The 20441-nt window shown below is 34.4% G+C and overlaps 1 protein-coding gene and 2 long non-coding RNA genes across 4 annotated transcripts; 2 read left to right on the top strand and 1 right to left on the bottom strand.

Moving 5' to 3' along the window:
* Nucleotides 1–1199: 1199 nt before the first annotated feature.
* On the bottom strand, nucleotides 1200–8442 carry MTR4 (RNA helicase, ATP-dependent, SK12/DOB1 protein). Of its 2 annotated transcripts, none has more exons than XM_078317238.1 (14): nucleotides 8078–8442; nucleotides 7527–7727; nucleotides 7019–7237; nucleotides 6280–6606; nucleotides 5996–6100; nucleotides 5793–5903; nucleotides 5069–5319; nucleotides 4842–4965; nucleotides 4247–4532; nucleotides 3271–3416; nucleotides 3033–3182; nucleotides 2715–2947; nucleotides 2192–2456; nucleotides 1200–1633 (listed from the first exon to the last, which is right to left on the bottom strand). In XM_078317238.1, the coding sequence occupies exons 1-14, from the start codon at nucleotides 8366–8368 to the stop codon at nucleotides 1355–1357; spliced, it is 2988 nt and encodes a 995-aa protein (XP_078173364.1). In that variant the 5' UTR covers nucleotides 8369–8442; the 3' UTR covers nucleotides 1200–1354. The 2 variants fall into 2 exon arrangements, with proteins under 2 accessions (XP_078173364.1, XP_078173365.1); XM_078317239.1 differs by having other exon boundaries at nucleotides 4253–4532.
* Nucleotides 8443–9960: 1518 nt separating this feature from the next.
* On the top strand, nucleotides 9961–11025 carry LOC144567551 (uncharacterized). Its single transcript, XR_013515437.1, has 3 exons — nucleotides 9961–10099; nucleotides 10354–10447; nucleotides 10627–11025. It is a non-coding gene; the product is annotated as an uncharacterized LOC144567551 (long non-coding RNA).
* Nucleotides 11026–13098: 2073 nt separating this feature from the next.
* Nucleotides 13099–14379, top strand: LOC144567550 (uncharacterized). The gene is made up of 2 exons (XR_013515436.1): nucleotides 13099–13487; nucleotides 13570–14379. It is a non-coding gene; the product is annotated as an uncharacterized LOC144567550 (long non-coding RNA).
* The last annotated feature ends 6062 nt before the right edge of the window (nucleotides 14380–20441 follow it).

The following is a 20441-nucleotide window of genomic DNA, read 5'->3' as shown; positions in this document are numbered from 1 at the left end:
TATTAATTGTGATGGATGCCTAACTATAGGTCGAGGACCCCAGGTCGGATCTGGTCGGGTCTAATCAGAGATAGAGCCCGTACATGGCTTGTTATTGGGGATTGACTCGACAACCTTTTTGTGATGTCTACAATGTGCAATACGTCAATACCGGAGATCAAATGCCAGTACATAAAGCAGCCATGGTACTTGTTCAGATATAGTCATATAGATATCTAATGTGTTTCGTCTTTTCTTTACATGGGATCCACTGGACCATGATCCAGGTAGAGGTTTTTGTGGTGTGGTGGGCCGTGGGCCACCATGTGCTTTTGGTGTGCCAGGTAAGTGCGTATATGAATGCGCAGGTGCTTCAAGTGTGGTGGGAACATAGTTCAATGAGGGTGTTCGGCGAGTTGGTTTGGCTTAAATTTTAAACTCTACTAAGGAAGAGGTGTTTGGCAAGATAAATTTAAGAAAGAAAGTCTTTAGCTTTCTTAAGGAGGCTTAATGTCTTAAGCCATGTAGAATGATAGCTTAAAAATTGGGACAATCTTAAGAAAGTGGGCAAAAAGAGGTTTAAGAAAGTGATTTTAAGCTTTGCAAAGGAGCAAGTGTTTGGCAAGCTTAAGACTCCTTAGAGCACTAAGGAGCTCTAAGGAAGCCTAAGCCTTATTTCCATCATATGTTTCTCTCTCATTTTTAGAGTTATATATACTTGCCTGGAATTCAAATTCCTTGAGTAGCAGGAATATCTATCTAGAGTCTAGAATATCTGATTTTATCAAACGGTCTGGGTGATGAATGGAGATTGCTCATTTTAGGTGAAACGTTTTGAGTTACAAAATCAGGATCTTGCTATCGAGGCAAATAGTAGCGGCAGTTACGGACCCCATAAATTTGACACCTACGAGTCAATTTGCTGGTTTTTATTTTGACGATAATTTGCAGAAATTTTAGTGAAAAATATTTTCATTAAATAAAATTCTGTCAGCGTGTATGTGACAACTGAAACTAACTGTAAATGTAAATCCAAATTCGAGGATTGTAAAAGTTAATATATCATGATTTAGCTAATCAAAATGAAGCCGACATGCTAAAAATTTAATATGCATGTCAATAGAAGTGTAGATCACATATAATTGTATCGATGTTTCGGTTTTAGAACCTTTGTTCTTTAAATATTTTAAAAAAAACCGTAATTGAAGCAAGGTAAATTTAGGCCTCTAATCCTTACTAATATACTGTAAGCAATAAAAACCAAATTGTCTTTACTAATACAACAGAGACTGGTAATTTCCAGCCAGCAAAATTTCAATATCTAATCCTAATAATTAAATAACCCTTCCTACAAAAATGATGTCAACCGAATAAATTATAGATACAAGGATGCGGCAAAAACAATATCACGCTTGATCTTGGAAACGGCCTCTTCAAACTTGTTTTCTAATTCAGTCTCTCCAATCGATTTTGCAGCTGTGATCAACTGCTGGAGAACCTCTTCCAGTCGTCGGATAGCTCTGATCAAACTGCCTTCAAAAACTTGGGTTATTTCCATTATCTCATAGAATTTTGCACCTTTGGCCCATGAATAAACTGCCTCCATTATGTCGGGCCGGAAAGAGTTCACAAAACCCTCTACATCGATTTGAACCTAGAAAAAAGAGCTCAAATTTAGAGGTGTATTCCTCAGAAAGTTAATCACACATATCCCTTTTAAAACCAACATCTGTCTTAAAACCATACAGTATAAACATTCAAAAACTCACTTTAACCAAAAGTCGAGACTACCCATCTCGCTCTCTTCATGGATCATGATTGAGGATATCATGACTAATGTTGCACAGATACAGACAGGTGTCGGACAAAACACGACATAACATGGCATTTTTCATAAAATACAGATACAAAAGCTATATTAAAATATTCATAAAATATGTTACTTGATAAATTTTTAATAAGTCGCAACGTGTTTAGCTTATTTAGTTATTGGATTGGAATTTTAGATCTTACAACAAACAACATTATCTGACAAGTATTATTCTATTTTACTCTATAGGATGTCGCGCAAGTCATCAACAAGTGTTGGATCCAAAAAGCACATACCAGTGACCAAAAATGTAATATGCATGCAATTCACCAATGCTACAAACTTCTTCTGAAGTACTTAGTATATTCTGCTTCTTTCAATAGATACCAATAAACACATTACCTTGCAGTCATATTGGACAGTGGCAACCCGTCTTGCAATCTCTTGCAATTGTAAGAATAGAAAGCCAAGCTCCTCCCTAGGCTTCTGTGCATCGCGCAATCTCTCCTGCCAGACAAAGCAAGAGAGCAGCGCCACCATTTGTTCAACCGATATATCCTTGAAGGCCCCACTAAACATCAGTTCAGTCAGTGTCAGCTCATCAGCCGAGGTTATTTCACATGCTACCTTCCCTTTCAGCTCTACCACATCCTCACTTGTGATGTACCTACACCAATATGGCTGATTGAGCAACTCTTGCAATAGAATGAACAAATTGTTGCATAGAAATGACTACAATCTGTAAGCATTTTCATAATAATTTGACCAAATTGTTTCATAGCTGATTCACATAATGGTATTGCCAACAACTAAACCCGTATTGCCGCAATTTTACGTCCAGACTAAAAGCAAAAATAACTCAGATGTAATTATATATTTCATTTTCAACATTACTCAAATTTAGCATGTAGATAAGAACACTTACCCAAGACGGCGAAGCACCCTTTTGCGGGCTTTGAGCTCATCTTTAAAGGCAAGAGTTGTGGATTGGCGCATAGTCTTCTTGATTAACTTGATCCTGGCTGTCAACTCATGCTTAGCATGCAAAATCTTCAGCTTTTGGTTTATAAGAGGTGACTTTCTAATCTCGTGCCTCTCAAATAAGCTCTCAAGTGCCTCTATTCTCCTTGCCGCCTTCCGGTATGAACCAGATTTTACCTGAGTATGGATTTAAAAATAATAAGGCACGTATGATTAAAAACAGCTAAAAAGTTCTTAAGAACAACTAAAAGAGGTTGCTGACTTTCATGTCCTCTTCAGGATCAAGGAGAGGGATCCCGTCTTTAGAAAACCTCGACAATACCTCTGACACCTTTCTCAGAGTATTTTCTCGAGCTTCATGTGGCAATAGATCCTTTGGTATGAACAATCTTACACTGCTTAGGCTGTCAATCTTCAGACAAATAGAATAATGCATTTATTAGTTGTGAGATGAGCAAATATAAAGAAGTTCAGGAAAGAAAAAAAAGTTGAGATATTACCAGGGAAAGAGGAATTGAAATTACAACAGGTTCACCAGAGTCATTTACTGAAACAATCTTGGCAGGTGTCTTTGCACCTGCTTCTTTATTCGATGTGCTTCGTGTGAGTACATCAACAGTATACTCGGAATCCTCTGGCCCTTTATCTAGCAAAGAGAAATTTTATGGAAGCAAGTTAAGCCAAAAAATAATTATGATAACACAAATATGAAAAAGTACACTTCTTTAAGGGAATACTACCAGCACAAGAAGTAATAATAACAATACTTTGTGTACTTCCGGCTACCTAATACCCCCACCCCAACCGCACACACATAAAATGGTGTTTCTATTTTCAAAACTGCGCCAAAGTAATGTTCACTTCTCACTTTTTTATGGAAAGAATAAGAGGGAAGGTATTCCACTTTGAAATATATATATATACAGAGAGAGAGAGAGTGACTAATGTGCATTCGTATGCATATGGTCCGATATGTATACGGTCCAAATTTGAAATTTCAAAATCCAAAACGTCGATCCGAACCATTCATCTTGTTCTCCATATTAATATGTGCTTGGAGACCAAATTGTACATTTTTCTGATTTTTTTTTACCATTTATTAAGCTACTTTTTTTTTATCAAATTTATTAAGCTACTTTGAAAATTATTGATCCAACAGTGGCTGCTGATTTTACTGTTTTGTTAAGCCACCGTTGGATCAACAATTTTCAAAGTGACTTAATAAATAGTAAAAAAATTCAGAAAAATGTAAAATTTGGTCTCCAAGCACATATTAATATGGAGAACAAGATGAACGGTTCGGATCGACGTTTTGGATTTTGAAATTTCAAATTTGGACCGTATGCATATCAGGCCATATGCATACGAATGCACATTAGTCACTCTCTCTCTATATATATGCAATGAAGAACATTCAACTCGGGTCTTGTGCTAGAAAATTTCCACTTTAGTTTAAAAAAAATAACAGACTGCCACTTGTACCTTCGCCGGGGCTTTTGACCTTGTTAAAATTAATTATGACACCCCACATAGTGCCATTCTGGGAATTATACAATGGTATGTCATTGTCAGTACTGCATTGTATTTGCACAAGCCGGCCTGGTTGCAAGAAAGGCAAGCAGTATTTTGGAGAAAATACAATCTCGCATACTTCACTCTTCAGGCTTCTGTATTGCTTGAGTAGGTCATAGTAGTCTTTTAAGCTCTCCTCTTCTTCTATAACCATCGAATCCCTCTCTATTTCCAGCTCCTTGGCTTGTTTCTACAGGAATGAACCAAATCAATGTATGATACTTTCAAATTATCCCAAATACCCTCCTCCCCCTACAATTTATTCACGAAACACTAAAATTGTTCCCAGTTCCTCTTTTTGTCTACTTGATTTCTTAAAAAATAAATAAATAAATAATTGGTGTTTTTCTCTTTCCCTCTCTCTATTTTCCAAGTGATACAAAGAAAATTATTTCTTCAAAGCTAATAAATACCAATTTAAGATAATGTGCATATTATAGACAAGAACATTTTGTTTCATTGACAAATTACAACTTGAGAATCTTCGAAGAAAGCATACCTCAAGATCAGGAAGAGAGCGATCTGCTTGAAATTGGTAAAAAGAATGCCTAAGGAGCTTCTCTGGATCTCCATCCTCGCTCCGCATTTGATTCAACAACATATTGTAGCTCAAATGAAATGCACTGTTCATTTTGTGTGGGGAAGTAATTAGAAAATAATTTCACAAGCCAAATAAAACAAAATAAGACTTGTAATCTTTTTTTAGGCGAACCATTCTATGGGAACCTGTTCAAGCTGTCAGCATTTCCTTTTAGGATAGTCTTTGCTGTAGAAGGTTCCATTTTCTCATCAACCATGAATATACAAATACCACGCTTGTCAATACCACGCCGGCCAGCACGACCACTCATCTGTATGTACTCGCCACTAGAAATGTATCTAAATTTATCACCATCAAATTTGTTCACACTTGTGAAAACACAGGTCTTTGCAGGCATGTTTAGTCCTATACTGAATGTCTCTGTGGCAAACAAGCACTGCAAAGAACGAATTTCAAGACACAAGAATTGAGTATATAGATTATGCACAGTAATTGTTAATTGAGAGTTGTTATTTTTAAGTATGAGATCAGCTGCTTAAACTTATGTCAAGATCTTCAGACAGATATTAGATTGGTCTATAAAATCCATATAAAAAAATAGAAAAATACTAAGCATAATTGAAGCTTCTGAAAAAAAGATGTGAGTCAATTGACCCCCATATGGCTAACTTGTATCTGCCCCAGCAGGTGGAGATGATATAACGAAAGCACAAGTGTTCTAAAGAAGGTTCCATAATTGAGCCTTAATAAACCATATTTAGCTTGCGGCATTAAAGAATCACGAAAAATTTAGATTGCTGAAATTAAAGTATTGGTGAAGAACGGGTTAAAATGGCATTTACCCAAAAGAGTGGACAAAATGTAAAATACAAGTCAAAGATGCAAGGAAAAAGAAAGAAAATGCCAGACCTTGATAAGCCCTTCTTGGAAGAGAATCTCTATCACTTCTTTCAGAATTGGTAGCAGACCAGAATGGTGAACCCCAATTCCCCGTTTTAACAAAGGAAGCATATTTGACACCTGATGGTTTTTGGTAATATCATACTATTACAACTAAGCAGAGTCAAAAGAAAATGCAAACACAAAAGTTTTTATTATGTGAAAAATCTTGCCTGAGGAAGCTTCTTGTCATCATCAGATAGCAAATCCATTGCACTCCAAAATATTGTCTCTGTATTTTCTTTCTCATCTTCACCATTCAAGTCCATCTTAGCCATCTACAATTGCAAATATATATATATATATATATATATATATTAGCAAGGCAAACAGTTTAAAGAATACCAAAGCAAATTTGCGCAACAGATATTTCATTTCTGGTAAATAACCCATGTTGAAAAACCAAACTTCTATAAAATTAACTAGAACCACTCTTTGAGACAAAATAGGCCAGTACCTGCATCGCAAGAACTTCGCACTCCCTCTTACTAAAAGAAAAGAGTATAACCGGGTCATACTGCCTCTGTATAATCATCTTCACCATCTTAAAAATGTCGCTCTGCTCACCACCCTTCACTGGCAAAAGACTCTTTTGCCACTTGCTATTCTCCTTGTCCCCCACTGGTACAAGAGCATTTAAGGCTTTTTGAAAGCTGTCTTCTCTAAACTTCCCCTTTTCGTCCACGACCAAGTACAAACCATCACCTCCAGAAGGGAACAAATAATGCTGGAGGGGCGTTGGCCGGTAGTCAGTATAGACTATGTGGCATGGTTGTTGATGCACCTGAACTGACCGAATTGCCCTTTGTCATGCATTAGTCATGTACAGTATTATCAAAATAAAGTATGGTAGAGAGTAAAGTTACGGTACTGCATAAGGTAGCAAATGTACAGTACTGGTCTGTACCTAGAAAAATATTGTACCTCTGCCAGGTGGCATCCATCAATTTTCAATAATTGTCTTGCATAATTGGTATGTAATTGCTCACTCCTAGTGCCAGTATAGTGTCGGTCAGATATTGTCAATCTATGTACCCCACATGTTGATGAATACAAATCTGTAACGATAGATTATTTTGCTCTTTCTGTTTGGCCTGTTTGCTTCCTTAGGTTAAATCTGTCGGTATAGTTGGTGTTTACTCATAACAGGCCAAAATCCTCAGAAGAAAACTGAACTTAAAGGAGAGGGATTTAACCTTGGCAACCCAATCAGCGAACTCCTTAGCATTTGGTACCGTAGCAGAAAGAAACACAAAACGGGAGGATTTAGGTGCCATGACTATACTCTCCTCCCATACCACCCCTCTCTCTCTATCTCTCATGTAATGCACTTCATCAAATATGATCCACGCGACCTCTCGCATTATCTCTGATCCTCTGTATTGCATGCTTCGCCAGATCTCAGTTGTCATCACCTGAGTTTTCACGATTTTCCAACCACAAAATCAGGGATTGAAAACTTAGATTCTGGTACAGTATTGGCTGATTTAATTGATCTTCCTAATTTGTAATGTTTGGGTAACCATAATAAAATAAATATATTCTCGAAGGCAAGAAATCCCTCGGGTTTTCAACTTTTTGTCCAAAAGGCTTATCTCACGCAGCCGCAATTGTTTGCCAAGGTAATTTACATGCAACTGAACAGCTAACAATGAGACAAAGAAAATATAACATAAACGAATTTTGAATAAATCGACGATGTACCAGGCAAGAGGCATTGGGCTCAATGGTGACATCACCAGTCATCAGACCCACATCACCAAACTCTTCTTTGAATTCTCTGTATTTCTGGTTGCTCAATGCTTTAATAGGGGAGGTGTAAATCACCCGCTGCCCATCTCTCAGGCACATAGCAATGGCGTATAGAGCTACAGCTGTTTTACCAGCTGATGTATGCGCCGAGACCTGAGAATTTCATAGAATATATATAGTGATGACAGAATCCTCCATCAAAAGAAAAACATCACAAGTCATAACTAGTGGTAAATGGTTAGAATATCCAACAGTGAAAAAAAGCCCCTCTAGAATTTCAAAATTTTCAAAAATAATGTCATTATATAAGCAATAACCACTGAATATAATAAAATCAGTGAAGACATAAATACCACTGAAGTAAAAAAAAAAAAAAAAAAAAAGCAAAAACACCCGATAGGTTTAGTTGATTGCATCTTAACTTAATACGATAAGATCCTAAGAAAAAAATCATTTAAAAAAAAAAACTTAAAATAGGGTGAGAAACGAAGGTGAGGGCCTACCATGACGGATTCGCCAATCTCAAGGCAACCAATGGCTTCAGCCTGGAAGGGGTCAAGCTGAAAAGGGAACTCTTTGGCAGGCTTCTCCTTCTCCTTCTCCTTTCCCTTCTCCCTTCTGTCCGTCCGCAGCTGGGCATATCCCGGCGGGTACGACACTTCGTGGAGGCAGGTGATTGGTTCGTCCGACTGAATCTGAGGCGCCGCTTCTTCTTCATCTTCTCTGGCTATCTTACTGGGTTGGGGCGAGTCGGAGGACGGAGTTTCAAGGGATTTCCTCTTTAGCGACGCCATCAGAGATGTTTCTGTGGAGAGAGACGGGGGACAGGGTTTTTGCCTTTTTGGACCTCTTTTGGTCTGAGGCGCGCGAAACGCCGAAACGCCGAAACGATTCCTACTACAGTTGCTGGAGTAGAGAGGTGATCGTAAAAGTTAGGGCATACGTAACGTTGATAACCGCCCGGATCTTTAAACCCACAATAGAAGCGATTCAAAATTGGGCTCGTTTACGTAGTTTAGAATTCTGGGCCGAGACAAAAATAAACGTTTGCCTCCGTCTAAGCACCTGAGCTCTTAAACTTTTAGTTTACTTTTAATCAGTGCTGTAGATAACGGTAAGCAGTCGTTGGATGGACAGGATACCGCTAAGCGATTAATTATAAATAATCGAGAATAATTGGCCATAACCGAAAATAATTAGTTGATTAGTTGAAAAAATCTATAACAATTTGGTCAATACAACAACTAATCAGCCGAAACGACGTTTTTTACAACACTGGTACTTTTAACCGTACTTACTAGGGATATTGCAATTTCGGAAAATTATAAATTTTTAAACCCTGTATGATGCCAAGTTAGTTTCTGTTGGAAATAGTAAACGGTCGGTTACGGCTATATGACAATTAATTTTTTTAAAAAAGGCTTAATTGGAGTTGATTCGTACTGAATGACGAAATTAGGGTTCCGATCTTAGAAGAAAGATTTACATGATCAGGCTTCAATCACACGGAGAGAGGTCCCCTGTGATGAAAAGGAGGGGAGGGACCGGGTAGATGGATTTTTTTTATTGGCATTATAAAAAAAGTTTTTTTATTTTTATTTCGGCATTATAATAAAAAGTTATAAATTCAAAGGTAGTAGGAGATTTGAACAAATCTCGTTATCTCGAAACATAGCAGATACACATACTAAGTGGCGTCTCTCTGGACAGATACGCGGTCTAGGTATGTGTGGCTCGATATAGATGTGCAGTTATGATTTGTGTCTGGAGAGACATGCAAACATAGGGACCGGGTACACCGATTTTTTTTTTATTGGCGTTTAAAAAAAAAAAGAAATTCAAAGGTAACAAGAGATGAACAAATCTCGGAAACATAGCAGATAGGGGCGGACGCAGAATTTTTACTAGGAAGGAGCAGGAATCAGATTCAAATAGTTTATTGGGTTCAAACCCATTAGCTTATCGGGTCGATTCAATGCCTTAAAATCTAATTTTTTGAAATTCACAAAAATGAGATTTTAATTTATTGAAAATAAAATTCATAATAATATTCTACGTGTTAAACCGAGAATTTCGATATAAAGAACGCGAAAAACCTCCAAACAGTTGATTTTATATAGATTTTACAAGATTTAACGCACATTTGGGTGTGTTAATGGCAATCCGACCAGTGAGGCCCATTGTCATAGAGGGACTATTTGAATTAATTTGAACCCCTTATTTAATGTGACATCTTCATTTTGAGTACTGCCATACCACATAGAAAGGCAATATCTATGATCTTGACATTGGTTCACAATACAAGTACAGGAATGCCATTCTGGATGTGAAAGTCGACAGTCTCAAATGTGAGTTTTCACCTGCTAAGGCTGTTACGCATTTATAATCTCAACATGCTGTCTTTGAAGTTCTGATCCTTTCTACTTATCTTATTGTAGATTGCCACTACTTTAATTATCTCCGAGATTTTGTCTTATACAAAGGCTATTACTTCTGTCAAGCTTCCTGATGTGAACTCTGGCAAGGTACCATAAATGTATCTTGATCATATATTTAAATAAATTTGTCCAGCTTCTGGTTTGGAATTGGAAGGACTTTTTTCTGGTAAATTTTTGGGTTGTTAGGTGCTCTATCAAGGTTATATTCATCTTTTACTAAATGATTTGTTTGTGTAATAAAAATTTGCCACAATCATATACTTCTTAGTATTAAAAATTTACTAAATTTTTTTTTAATAGTTTCATATGATCTTATTATAAGTTTTTTTTTGTCAATTCAGATTTGATCACTAGAGGAGGTAGAGGCAAGCAAAGTCCGACCACCGCTTTAGACCAAATCGACTCTCATCAAGTGATAATTTGAGCAAATTTAAGGTAATTATATGAACTCTCTTATTATTATTTCTTTGAGAAAGTTGACTCTTATTACTTGTATTGATGGTAATTTAATTAAGACCTTGTAATTTGATCACTAGATCTATTGTCATGTAATTTGATATATAAGTTTGGTACAAGCATGTTGATCATTTGCCCACTTTCAATAATCTCCCTAGTTTCATGAATCGAATCCGTAAATCTTTCGGGACAACCTCCAACGCAAAGGGGAAGAAAGGGAGTTCCCAAATTGAAGGTGAGGTGGGAGCTTCGAAGAGAGATGATAATTGAGAAATTGAAAAGTCGTGCATATTACTGAATGCATGTGAAGAGGTGCAATTATTGACGAATAAGAGGGACCTTAATTTCAAATCAACTCAATGGAGGCAGATTTATGATTTATTCAAGGAAAAAGACCAAAAGTCACGACCATATGAGCAGGTTATTAATAGAATCAAAACAATGAGAAGGGAGTTCGGCAATTTCAAAGAATTGGCCAATAAAAGTGGTTGGAGCTGGAATCATGAACTTCACAAACCGATACCACCAGACGACAATACATGGGAGGAAATAATTAAGTTAAGAAAGTGTTATTTATTTAATCAACAATATTTGGGTTAATTAACTGTGCTTACTAAAATTTAATTTTGTTTTCCTGTTTGATACAGGTTGATAAGAAGAGGTGGCAATATTACAATAAAAAGACTTACCCCTAGTACAAACAAATGCTTGCAATGTGTGGTGGCAAAATGGCCAATGGTAATGCAAGCTACAATGAATTTGGCACATGCAACTGGTAGCGAAATCAAAAGTTCATATGTGCCTCAAACGCCGGTCCATGATGATTGGCAATCCCCGCACTTTGACTTCGAGCCATTTTGCTCACTGAGGGATTCCACGGTCAAACAACCCATGTCTCAAAATGATTGCCAAGAAAGCCCTTTCATCACCGATTCAATGAGAGTCAGCCAAGCCAGTCGAGACTCAGGATCAGGAAAGAGAAAAGGCACTAATGAAGGGTCTAATATGTCGAAAGGCAAGAAAATCCAACGCCGGATTTCTGAAAAAACAAAGGTTATCCAAGAGATAGCGGGGAGAGGTGCACAAATGGTCAAGTTAAATGAACAACTTGTTGAGGAGGTTGGTCGTGTTGCCAAGCTGAAGAAGGATAAATACCGCCGGAAAGAAGAAGAAAAACAAGAAAAAAAAAAGAATTTGAGTGCATGATGAATAAATTAAACAGTCTTCAACTGGATTCGGGTTTATTTCATGTAATTCGACAGAAACTGATGAAGGATCCTCATGAGAGAGAATATTTTTTAGGGGCATCGAATCAAGAAATCGTAGATTGAATTAATTACATAAGAACTCAACAATACCCGAGCTATGGAATGAATCCATAAGGAGGGATACACCGACAAGGTGGGGTGAACCCACTTGGTGGCACATTTTTCATGAACCCCAGTATATATAATCCAACCGGGTTTTTCAATAGTGGATATAGGCCACCACAACAGTGATTACATGCCTGTACCAACAGTTAATATTAGACATTTATTATATGTAGTAATTTATATGGATTTGGACTTTTAAAATGTAGTCAGCTAGTTAGACTCTTTTAATTTAAAATGTAGTCAGTTAGTATCGACAATTAATATTAGGCATTTATTATATAGTAATTTATATGGATTTGAGATGTTAAAATGTAGTAAGTCAGTTAGACTTTTTTAATTTAAAATGTAGTCAGTCAGTCGAACTTGGACTCTTTTATATTTCTATTATATGTAGTGTATATATGGTCTATGTAAGTCCAATATAGGTTTTTCTAGAAATAATTTATGGGCTATGGACATTATCAGTGCTGACTTCGATAATAAGGTGGTTTCTCATGTCACTAGATTGACAAATAATAATTTTATTTCTTTATTAAAAGTTAATATTTCTTAATTAATAGAAGTTATAATTTTGTACAAGATTTGGTTGAGATAACACTGTGCATCCAATTCAATTACTCGAAGCATACAAAATACATGGTTTAATTGTTTCAATTTGATTTAATTTTTGAATCTTTACTCAGTATTCTCTATTCTCTATTTTCCTTTTTTTCGGTTTGACTAGTGAGAGAGTATGTTTCGCACTAATCTTACTACAAACTTCACAAACAGAGAGATGTTGGACAAACTTAGTTAGAGTTTAGCTTTTTTTCAAAAAAAAAAAAATCATACAAGCTTGATCTACATTGTTAAATATTTTCATTTATATAAATTTCAACAATTATGTCGCATGGCCATATATCCCTATAACTATTGCCAAACTAGCTAACCAAATTTAAAAATTTATTAATAATTAGATTAGGTACAACAATTGTTATTTTAACAACATTTTTATTGAATTGGACTCTATTATGATTTGTTGCTTTCTCACAATTTAATTAGCCTAAATTGAGTAAATTGCATTATTTTTCTTATCAATGTTAGTTCTTTTGGATGTAAATAATTAGTTTTTGAAATATAGGACCATGAAAATGGAATATATTTTTGAAGAAGAATATTCAAGTGACGATAACTCGATCATCTCAATTGTTGGACAAGCAGTCATGAATTCAAATTCATGGATTTGGGATACTATGCAAGTTTGTACTATATATTTTAAGAAAGTTAAAAATGATAGGCGTATGAGTGGTGCAGAATACGTTCGAGATATATTAGAAAGCCATCATGAGCGTCCTTACGAAAACTTTCGAATGAGTTACGAAAATTTTATGATTCTGAAACATGAGTTGGAGCAGAAAGGTCCGGTGCCATCTAGAGATGTTATGATCGAGGAGCAATTAGGGATGTTCCTGCAAATTGATGGCCACTCACATACAATCTGTAAAGTGGGCGAGGATTTCCAGCATTCGACAGAAATGGTGTGGCGATGTTTCAACAATGTGTTGCGAAAAATTCTTCACATGCGCCGGGACTACATTAAGTTGACAGGTGTTGACGCACCAATACATGCAAAAGTATAAGAAGGAACTCCACATGAGGCATTCAAGGTAAATTTTTGAAAAATATCCAATAATAATTGAAGCACTTATTGCAAAAATAGCATGTCATTTTTTTAATGTTGCATTGTAGGGAGCATTGGGTGCAATTGATGGAACACACATTCCCGCATTTCCTGATCCCGATGATGAAGAACCTGAACGATTTCGTAACAGGAAGAAATTTTATTCACAAAATGTTATGGCCGCGATGGACTTTGACGGTAATTTTGTGGGTGTTTTGAGTGGTTGGGAGGGGTCAGCCCACGATAATTCCGTATTGCGTAAGGCAGTAGAGAGGGGTTTTCTAGTACCCCAGGACAGATATTATCTTGTTAATCTAGGTTACGCAAACAATAAGAACTTTATGTGCCTATACCGTGGTCGACCATACCACTTGAGTGAATATCGAGGGCGTCATCGGACGTACAATTGTCCAGAAGATCTGTTTAATCACAGGCATGCACAGCTTAGAAATATTGTGGAGAAGACATTTGGAATTTTGAAAATCAGATTTAAGATTTGTCAATGGATGCGTAGGTACAAATTTAAGATACAGGCCAGAGTTGTTGTTGCTTGTTGCATTCTACACAATTTCATTAATCGTCAAAATATGATTCGAGATGTTTCAGATGAATCGTGGTTAGACGAACAACAAATGGACACCGACATTTCTGCTGGTGATACTGAAATTGAAGGAGATTTTTCAGCCCGTGATAATGAAGTTGGAGCTGATTTGAGAGAGAGAATAATTTTTTTTTGTGGAATAACAGGTGAAATGGATTTATTGATGAATTAATCATTTCACTTTTATTGTACTTTAATTATCCGTTATTTAGGTATTGTGATATTGTAACTTATTAACCATTTCAGATTTATTAAACTACTTTTGTTCTAATGATTAGATTATGTTTTCATACATTACTACAAATTAAACTATTTGTTGAAAATATTTTCTTTAATTATACTTTTTACCTGGTTATTTACTAGTTAGATATTTTTAATATTTTTTTTATCTTCAACAATATACATATTGGATAAAAAGATGCTTTAAATATTTTTTAATTGCTCTTGGATGAATTTCCTATTTTTAATTACGTTGATGTATTAAATTAGCTAAAAAGATGTTTCAAATATTTTCAACAAATAATAATTAAAGATTAGAAGGTAGTTGCACAAAAATTATTACTTTATTCATTCCTCTAAACTCTATTCCAAAGAGTGCATCCAAACAAATTTTTAGCTATTCCGAATAGCTTTGAGTTAGAGTTATTTTAGCTATTCTTAATCTACTATTCTCAACAGTAGCTATTCTAGCGTGCATCCAAACGTAATATAGGTATGAATCTAGAAAACGAATCCCTACATCTAAACAGAAACCAAATTCTAATAGTTCGGCTATGAGTTAATTTTCGCTCATAGGACTCGCAATACCGTAGAGAGTACTTGTTAGAGTGTGTGTCTTTTTTCCTTCGAGCACTTTTTTTTTACTTTGAATTTTTGTTCACACGACTGTTTCGAGATTTGTTCAATCACCTGTTACCTCTGATTTTTTTTATGACAATAAAGGAAATTGACAGGGAAGAATGAGCAACGAAAAGAAGGAATGAAATCCGGTGCTCTTCAAATCCCTGCTCTTTCCCTGTTATTATCTCTATCTCTCTCCTCTTCTTTGAAGAGAGAGATAGAGAGAAAAAGAATAGCAGGAGGCTCCTTTTCTAAAAGAAAAGCAGCAGGTGTGGACCCTGAAGAGAAAAACAAACAAAATTCATGATACATGCACCACATGCCATGTCTCTTTACTATATATATATATATATATTTTTTTTTTTTAAATGAGAGAATCCCACCAACTATATTAAGAACATTTGGATGAAACAAGGAATAGAGCAAGAATAGAGTTAATCTCAAGTTTAAAAATAGTAACTAATCCAACTTTTGATTAGATTAGTAAAATAGTGAGCTAATCCACATAAGACAAACAAAGAATAGTAGATTATTAGTTTATTACTATACTTGATCCATCCAAACATCGAATAGCTCAAAAGAATAGTGTTATTCTTGCTCCATCCAAACGCATCAGATCTCTCTACTATATTACATGATTCTGCCAACTAATAAAAAAAAGGTTGATAGTATTTCAATTTCGTTACCAATTTCGAATTAGATATGCGGTGTTCTGGGGATAATTTAATAAAAATTTCAATGCATCTAAATTGTCTTTCGGATTATTTTAGAAAAAATGTTCAACACGTCTGTTAATATTAGACGTGTTTGCACAATTTAAAGAGGATTGATAATACTACTTACAAATAACTGTTTTCTGATATAGATGATAACATTTGAAGAATTATTGTAACTTAAATATGATGCCTTAATTATAAAAAAAAATGATAAACAAATGTACGCAATATCCTACAAATTATATTAAAGAGAGCAAATACAGGAGGTTTCGTAAGCACGCTTATATTCCCACAAAATCATTAATTTCATAACAAACTATGAACTAAATATAATTTCAAGCAAATATCTTCCTAATTTCATAACAAACTATGAACTCAAAAGGGATGTTACGAATTAATGCATCTGGACCGTCCGATCAGCTTTAAGATCCGTGCAAATTAAATCCGCACTGATATTAAATATCCCCTATGTTTTAGATAGTGCTTGATGAGCTCTATTTACAATCGGACGACCGGTATGTATCAACTCAAAAATATTTTTTTGAGTTAATGCAGACGATAAGGACTCGTGATGGGGGAAGAGGAGTGGAGAGTACAATTTGAACTCATGTCCTATCAACCACTAAACTATAAACAAACATTTAATATTTATTAATTAGGGCTAGACTATATAAAATAAAATGTTTAAAATAAATTAAATTTAATTAAATTTAAATATACTTAATTGAAGATTTAAAATCACAAGAGAGAGATAAGAGTGATTTAACCATCATATCAAATTATGAATACATTAAAAGCTGCATTCAACGTTCACCTGCCTGCATTGGTCAGAAGCACAGGGCACAACAGACTAATTAGTAATTAGTAATTAGTAATTACCCGCTTGACAAATGAATACCAATTACATGTCCTGTCCTGAAATTATTGCTTAATTAAGAATCTCCCCAATCCCCCACCGACATTTTTATTTTTATCCAAATTTTAAAATATTTTAATAAAAATAACCAAGTTTTTGAAAAAAATTTAAAAATACCCAAAGTGCGGAAAAATTTCGCACCCCGGTATAAAAATTCGGGAGTGCGGAAAAATTTTGCACCCCGGAATAAAATTGTTTAGACCTTTGGATTAAATCCAACACAAATCTTGAAGCACCCAATTAATCCTCTCTTTCTCTCCTCTCCCTCCCTGTCTGTGATTTTTCCGACTCGATCGAATTGCTCGAACCCCCTCTAGATGACCTCCGTTATGATATTGGTAAAGGCACAAAATTTAAATAGAGGGGTTATTGGTAAACTTAGATAATAAGGAGGGGTGTAATGCGAATAAACTTGATATGTGTAAATTAGTTAAGTAGAGGGGCCTCTATGCAAATCTAAAAATTTTGAGTTATTGTTATATCCCGAAATTTTAAATAAATATTAATCATGCTAATTTAAAATTTTCACTCAAATTAAAATTTTACTAATTAAACCAAATGATCGTTTAGAAATTTTATTATCAATTTAAATGAATCTAAAAATTCCGAAATATAAATAAACTATGAAATTATGTATATTAAAATTTGAGATTTAAAAAAAAATAAAAAAATAAAGTATAATACCTATAATAATTTATAATTATCCACGAGATTCATAAATCGAAAATGAAGACCAAATAATATGGATTATATCTGACAATTTTTTACGATATTTATATTTTAAATTATAAGTCATTAAAATTTTAAAATGAAGACATGGAGACACAAAAAATGAAGACATTTGAACTATCCAATAAAACTTCGAAATGAATTTTGTAAAAAAATCGAATAAAATCCGACCAATGGTGGGATATTCTTCTTCTTAAGAAATAATATTTATATATAAATTCCGTCAATTTTGCAAAATCTGACTATTCAAATTGAATGATTTTTATCCTAATTAATTAGTTTTTGAATTGAAAATTTTATAATTACGTTTTTAGGAGAATTTAAAAAAACGAGGAGAAAAAATTTTGTGCAGCAAAATTTGAACGGTGGAGATTTTCCAAAGAATCAAGTGATTCATTGATTGATATATGGTGCAAATTGCACCTGTCGGGAAGCAAACAGTTATAATTTTTTTAATTAACATTGTTATAAATTTTTCTTCTATATATGAGTTTCAAAGTTTAATATTTCATATCATGTAATTATTCACAAATCATTCTTCAATTCAAAACTCGAATCGAGGCTTCGTAAAATTTCCATAACGTTGTACGAATATTTTCAAGTATTTATAATTCGATTTTAGAATCCGAAAAATTCGATATCAATTAGTATGTATGTGTATACCTATATATATATATATACACATATATATATACACACACACATATATATATACATATATATATATACACACATATACATATATACACATATATATATAGAGTTAGGCTGGGGTGCTATGGATAGCATAGTGGCCTCTATGCTACGGCTCAATATTCGAGTTTTCAAAATCCAAACGGTCGATCCGAACCGTTCATCTTATTCTCCATATTAATATCTGCTTTGAGACCAAATTTTATAATTTTCTGAATTTTTTTAATATTTATTAAGCCACTTTGAAAATCGCTAATCCAACGGTTTTACTGTTTTGTGCAGCCACCGTTGGATCAACAATTTTGTAAAATACTTAATAAATAGTAAAAAAATTCAGAAAAATGTAAAATTTGGTCTCCAAGCAGATATTAATATGGAGAATAAGATGAACGGTTCGGATCGACCGTTTGAATTTTGAAAACTCGAATATTGAGCCGTAACATAGAGGCCACTATGCTATCCATAGCACCCCAGCCTAACTCTATATATACACACACATATACATATATACACATATACATATATACACATAGACATATATATACATACATATACACACACACACACACACACACACACACACACACATATATATATAGAGAGAGAGAGAGAGAGTTAGGCTGGGGTGCTATGGATAGCCTAGTGGCCTCTATGCTACGGCTCAATATTCGAGTTTTCAAAATTCAAACGGTCGATCCGAACCGTTCATCTTATTCTCCATATTAATATCTGCTTGAAGACCAAATTTTACATTTTGCTGAATTTTTTTACTATTTATTAAGTATTTTACAAAATTATTGATCCAACGGTGGCTGCACAAAACAGTAAAACCGTTGGATTAGTGATTTTCAAAGTGGCTTAATAAATAGTAAAAAAATTCAGAAAATTATAAAATTTGGTCTCCAAGCAGATATTAATATGGAGAATAAGATGAACGGTTCGGATCGACCGTTTGGATTTTGAAAACTCGAATATTGAGCCGTAGCATAGAGGCCACTATGCTATCCATAGCACCCCAGCCTAACTCACTATGCTATCCATAGCACCCCAGCTTAACTCATATAGAGTTAGGCTGGGGTGCTATGGATAGCATAGTGGCCTATATGCTACGGCTCAATATTCGAGTTTTCAAAATCCAAACGGTCGATCCGAACCGTTCATCTTATTCTCCATATTAATATCTGCTTGGAGACCAAATTTTATAATTTTCTGAATTTTTTTACTATTTATTAAGCCACTTTGAAAATCGCTATCCATAGCACCCCAGCCTAACTCTATATATATATATATAGAGAGAGAGAGAGAGAGAGAGGTAGGCTAATATACAATCAATTGTTCCTGAGGTCCCGTACAACCAAGTCATTTTCTGATTTTTAAAGTCCAAATGATCGATCCAAACCGTTCATCTTGTTCTCCATATTAATATGTGCTTGGAGACAAAATTTTACATTTTTCTGAATTTTTTTACTATTTATTAAGCCACTTTGAAAACCGCTGATCCAACGGTGGCTTAACAAAACAGTAAAATCAGAAGTCACCGTTGGATCAGCAATTTTCAAAGTGGATTAATAAATAGTAAAAAAATTCAGAAAAATATAAAATTTGGTCTCCAAGCACATATTAATATGGAGAACAAGATGAACGGTTTGGATCGATCATTTGAACTTTAAAATTGAAAAATGACTTGGTTGTACGGGACCTCAGGAACAATCGATTGTATATTAGCCTACCTCTATATATATATATATATAAATATCAAATCAAATATCTATAATTCATAACTGAACGAAATTTGTAACTTTTATATAATTTTATTCGTACGAGAATTTTGTATATTTATTCTCCTAATTAGAACTCTTATTTATTTATTTCTCTACACGAATCATTTAATTTTCTATTCTAAATTTTATGAACTTGTAACGAATTTTCGATTTATGAATCTCGTGGATAATTATAAATTATTATAGGTACTATACTTTATTTTTTTTATTTTTTTTTAAATCTCAAATTTTAATATACATAATTTCATAGTTTATTTATATTTCGGAACTTTTAGATTCATTTAAATTGATAATAAAATTTCTAAACGATCATTTGGTTTAATTAGTGAAATTTTAATTTAAGTGAAAATTTTAAATTAGCATGATTAATATTTATTTAAAATTTCGTGATATAACAATAACTCAAAATTTCAGATTTGCATAGAGGCCCCTCTACTTAATTAATTTACACATATCAAGTTTATTCGCATTACACCCCTCCTTATTATCTAAGTTTACCAATAATCCCTCTATTTAAATTTTATGCCTTTACCAATATCATAACGGAGGTCATCTAGAGGAGGTTCGAGCAATTCAATCGAGTCGGAAAAATCACGGACAGGGAGGGAGAGGAGAGAAAGAGAGGATTAATTGGGTGCTTCAAGATCCATGCTGGATTTAATCC

The sequence above is a fragment of the Carex rostrata genome, chromosome 16 (genome assembly GCF_964058835.1).
Source record: "Carex rostrata chromosome 16, lpCarRost1.2, whole genome shotgun sequence".
Classification (NCBI taxonomy): Eukaryota; Viridiplantae; Streptophyta; class Magnoliopsida; order Poales; family Cyperaceae; genus Carex; species Carex rostrata.
This window is presented reverse-complemented; position numbering and strand designations above follow the sequence as displayed.